The following is a 5,078-nucleotide window of genomic DNA, read 5'->3' on the forward strand; positions in this document are numbered from 1 at the left end:
GCTTGCTTTGATTTATGACCAAGTCTAAACCAGTCTAAGCAGCAGATATAATTCCCACTTCAGTTGATTCATTGACTGTTTGTGAAATAACTTAGGCAGAAAGGAAGTGACTTGATCACGAGATGCCTTTTTTCCTGATGACCTCAACTATTTTCTAAAGTTCTCAGATGGACTTTGTTCTCTTGCCTGTTTTGCAAAATTCCAGAAGGGGGAGGGGAACATCTTGGAACAGCAAAAATTTTTAACATATCAAAATTTGCAAAAGGATAGAAACAAGAGGGGGGGTCACCTTCCCAACTGGCCCACTCCACATTGAGACTTTGGAAAAAGTGCAAAGAAGAGCAACTAAGACAGTGATGGCGAACCTTTTAGAGATCGAGTGCCCAAACTGCAACCCAAAACCTACTTATGTATCGTTGGGTGCCGGGTGGGTGTGGCCCATTGGGTGGGTGTGATCCATTGGGTGGGCGTGGCTGCGGTGGTAACAGCAGACTGGGTGGGACTAAAAAGTTCAATCAATCAATTCCAACTTTGCAAGATCTTTTTTGACTGATTGATTGAACCTTTTTTTTTTTGTACACGGTGGCGGAGGCCTAAAGTTAAAAGGTTTTATAAAACCCAGCTGGTAGCATAGGACTGGGGCAATGGCGCGCGTGCCCATAGAGAAGGCTCTGAGTGCTGCCTGTGGCACCCGTGCCATAGGTTCGCCACCACTGAACTAAGATGATTAAGGGCCTGGAGACAAAAACATTTGCAGGAATTGGCTATGGCCAGTCTAGAGAAAAGAAGGACTAGCGGGGACATGACAGCAGTATTCCAGTTTTTGAGGGGCTGTCACAAAGAAGAGGGGGTCCACTTATTTCCCAAAGCACCAGAATGCAAGATAAGAAAAAAATGGATGGAAACTAATCAAGGAGAGAAGCAACCTGGAATTAAGGAGAAACTTCCTAACAGTGAGGACAATTAACCAGTGGAACTGCTTGCCTTCAGACATTGTGGACGCTTCATCACTGGGGGCTTTTAAGAAGAGACTGGACAGTCACTTGTCTAAAATGGTATAGGATGTCCTGCTTGAGCAGGAGGCTGGACTAGAAGACCTCCAAGGTCCCTTCCAGCTCTATTCTGATTGATTGATGTTTTGAATTATATCACCCATAATATCCAGCAGCCATGCTGGCTGAGAAAGATAGGAAATATAGCTTAATTATCCTGAGGAGAAGCAAGCTGCAATGCATTGTGTATGTAATTAACAGTGTGCAACTCAGAAGGATCACCTAGAAACAAATATATGTTTTATGGTCCCAAGGAGACCAAGCCTGCTTGGTAGACACAGGGCATTTGACAGACCTTTGGGAAGGACTTCTTCTTTCAAGAAAACTGATATATGAAATTCTAGGGTGTGACTGGTTTGCATTCTGATGATTCTCATGAATTAGCAGTTTCGTAGGAATCCCACTTCTCTATTTTTGTTCCCATAAATTATTACATGTAGCCCATGATTTACAACCATTCATTTAGTAACTAATCATGACGAGGGGGGACATGATAGCAGTGTTCCAATATCTCAGGGGCTGCCACAAAGAAGAGGGAGTCAAGCTATTTTCCAAAGCGCCTGAAGGCAGGACAAGAAGCAACGGATGGAAACTGATCAAGGAGAGAAGCAACCTAGAACTAAGGAGAAACTTCCTGACAGTGAGAACAATTAACCAGTGGAACAACCTGCCTCCAGAAGCGGTGAATGCTCCAACACTGGAAGTTTTTTAAGAAGAGACTGGACAGCCATTTGTCTGAAATGGTATAGGGTTTCCTGCCTGAGCAGGGGGTTGGACTAGATGACCTCCAAGGTCCCTTCCAACTTTACTACTATTACTACTACTACTACTACTACTACTACTACTACTACTACTACTATTATTATTATTAAAGTTACAATGGCACTGAAAAACATGACTATTTTTCACACTTATGACCACTGCAGGGTCCCCATGGTGACGTGATCAAAATTTGGCTGCTTGGAAATTGGTTCCTATTTATGAGGGTTGCAGTGCCCCAGAGTCATGTGATCACCTGTTGTGACCTTCTGACAAGCAAAGTCAATGGGGAAGCCAGATTCGCGTAACAACTACGTTTTCTAACTTAACAACTGCAGTGATTTACCTAGCAACTGGGTCAAGAAAGGTCGTAAAATGTGGCAAAACTTTTAACAACTGTCTCGTTTTGCAACAGAAATTTTGGGCTCTATTCATCCTAGGTTGAGGACTAGAGAGTTAAATGTTGAACAAATGCCAAAACGATGTGATCATCAGGTATTACTCCTTGCCTAAAGATCAGATGCTTGTCTGTGTTCTGCTTGGGCTGTGTTCTGCTTGGGCTGACTGTCCCCATGTCCTTACCCAACATCTTTTTTCTGTGATTATCTCCATTATATTAACGTCAGCTGTTCCCAGACCATAAATGAGAGTCAGTCTTGGCTGAACAGCTATTGATGTAGCTTTTCCTTCCGTATTTAGCCATCATCTAAGGCAGGGGTGTCAAACTGCTGGCCTGCGGTCTGGATGCCTCATAGCGAAACTGCGCCCACCCTATTGCCGGCAATGGCAAAAAAAATCACAATACATCGCAACATGTCATGTGACATTGCAAGTTTGACACCCCTGATCTAAGGGCTCAACTTCAAGGTATACACAGTTGTTTCCTAATACCTGGAGGGAAATAAGGTGAGGACCCTGAACTGGAACAAGGGGCAAGAGAGCCAGTTTCAGGCTGGATAGTTTTTTGCTGATAGCAAGGATTGGTTGAGAGAACTATAACTATAAACTGGAGGTGGGGAGACGCCCTTAGTAAACTTCATGGCTGTAAAGTTTTTAACTGCTATTTTATATTTCAACTTATAAGAAGCTGCCTTTTGTTATGGATCCATCCAGCACTGAGCCACATCTCCAGCAATTTTTTTTTCACCCTGGGCAACTTCAAGATGTGTGGACAACTCACAGAATTCCTCAGCTGGTGGGTGAATTTCCCAATATTGGCTGTGGAATTCTGGGAGTTGAAGTCCACACCTCTTAAAGTTACCCAGGTTGAGAAATTGATCAACCCTGATCAGCACAAGGAGTCCATGTTTTTAGGCAGAACATTTGCCTAGTTCTGAGATGTCACAGGAATAATTTGAGATTCAATCCCTTTACAAATTTCTATTTTTTTATATGCAGTGCACTGTACTCTGCTGCTGAGCCCCAATCTGACCCAGAAGCAAAATGCCCATTTCTCTAATTCCCTCTCTCTTTCCCACGTGTATAAATGGATTTATTTTAAATCACAGTTGTTTCTCAAGATACTCAGAAAGTTGTAGAAGGGATTACCTTTTTTTTAAACCTTTTCTTTGTAAGTTGGGAGACCCAACGGTTGCAGAACCCCGCTAGGCAATTTCAGGGTCAAGTAAGGTGGTATGAACCCGGGTTGAAACGGTGCCACCTTCCCGGTTAAGGCATCCGCTCCACGAAAACAGTTTTGTTGGACCGGCGATGGTTCGTCCGATGTGCCCAAACAGCGGCTGCAGCCGACATTCCCCACCACGTCCTCTCCCCCTCCCCATGTTCTCCCCCGGGAACACCCAAAGCCCGAAAAGCGAGGGAGGCTCCCAGGCCACTGGGGAAAAAAGCCTATGGATTTGCCCCGAGCCCGCTGAGCGGAGATCTCAGGCTCTCCTCTCTCCGTCCAGCTGCCGCTTCGGGATCGCCCGCGTCCCCCAAAGCGAGGACAGATGCTGAGGAACCGGCAAGAGGATGGCCGGACGGGCCGGAATACCCAACACGCGCTCCAACGCTGGACATTTGCAAGAAACTCCTTTGTCTGAAATGGTCTAGGCCGGGTTTCCTGCCTGAGCAGGGGGTTGGACTAGAAGACCTCCAAGGTCCCTTCCAACTCTGTTAGTCTGTTATACCCTGCCTCCCCCTGCCTATAATCTCCAGCCGCGCCAGATCACCGCCCCAATTCCATGCCGGTTGGGAATTCTGCGTTTTGTAATTCCAATGCATTCAATTTGCTCCGACTGGGGAGAGCTACTCTCCAGCTCCCGCATCCTCGAGCTCCCCTTTTTCTTGGACCTTGACAATTCCGGGAAAGCCCTTCCGACCGGCTCAGCGAGAGCTTTCCCCCACCCCACCCCACCCCCAAAAGCATCCGTTCTCCCGCCTTCCCGCCGACGCATCCCAAGCTGGAGCGATTGCGCGTCTCCGCTTTTACCGGACTCCGGGGAGGTTGCGCGGAAGCGGCTTGTAGCAGCTCTGACCTTCTTGGAAGTAGAGGCCGGCGGCGTCCACGCACGCCACCAGCAGCCCCGGCAGGAGCCAGAGGGCGAGCGAGGAGAGGTCGCGCCCGGCCATGACGATCCCCAAGCTCAGCTTCAAGCCGCCGCCTCTTGCGAGAGTCGCCGGGAAAGGAGCGCGCAGAGCCGGGCGGGACCTCTCTGCTTTGCCCGGAGAGCTGAAGGACTGCGCCCCGCGCTGCAGGAGAGAGGAACGAGATAGCGCAAGGCCCGCGGAAGCGGCGACGTCATGGGGGACGAAGAGAGCAGCCGCCCCGCCTTGGCCCGCTGCAGGTAGGCCGACGGGTTTGCCCGGGATTGCGAGAGCGGGAAGCGGTTGCGAAAGAGGAAACAATCAGGCGGCTTCCTCGTGACTCGGCGGCTGAGACGCGCCGGCGGCCGCTGGGCAGCCGTGGATCGCGGCCAAGGTAGGGTTGCCAGGTCTGCTTCCAAAAAATAGCGGACAAGCGGGAGGGGGGGGGTTAAGTAGTAAAAAAAGTAGACTGTACAGCTTTAGATTATGTACCATTTCATCATAAAGCTTTTGAATAAAAAAAAATGTCCACTATTTTGTGAAAAAAAAATAGTGAACATAATGTGAAAAAAGTGGACTGTCCACTCAAATAGTGGACACCTGGCAACCCTAGGCCAAGGCGCTCAACGCGCAAGGGTGGCGGTCGGAGCCTCGGGGCCTCGGGCTGCCGGTCTCCTTTCGGGTCGGCTGTATTTCAGAGCGCTGCTGGCGTTTATCTGAACGTCCCAAAGGGCTGAAGCA

At 48.6% G+C, this 5,078-nt stretch overlaps 1 protein-coding gene across 1 annotated transcript in view; it reads right to left on the reverse strand.

Annotated features, from left to right (window-relative positions):
* The window catches only part of LOC107295542 (cathepsin Z), a 14,089-nt gene extending 9,547 nt beyond the window's left edge, over nt 1-4,542 (reverse strand). Inside the window, exon 1 of the mRNA XM_015824867.1 lies at nt 4,243-4,542. Coding sequence (XP_015680353.1) covers nt 4,243-4,382 — 140 coding nt within the window. The 5' untranslated portion in view covers nt 4,383-4,542. The remainder of the gene's footprint in view (nt 1-4,242) is intronic.
* Between the last annotated feature and the right edge of the window lie 536 nt (nt 4,543-5,078).

Source organism: Protobothrops mucrosquamatus, unplaced genomic scaffold (assembly GCF_001527695.2).
Source record: "Protobothrops mucrosquamatus isolate PMUCROS unplaced genomic scaffold, P.Mucros_1.0 scaffold2394, whole genome shotgun sequence".
In the NCBI taxonomy this organism is placed as follows: Eukaryota; Metazoa; Chordata; class Lepidosauria; order Squamata; family Viperidae; genus Protobothrops; species Protobothrops mucrosquamatus.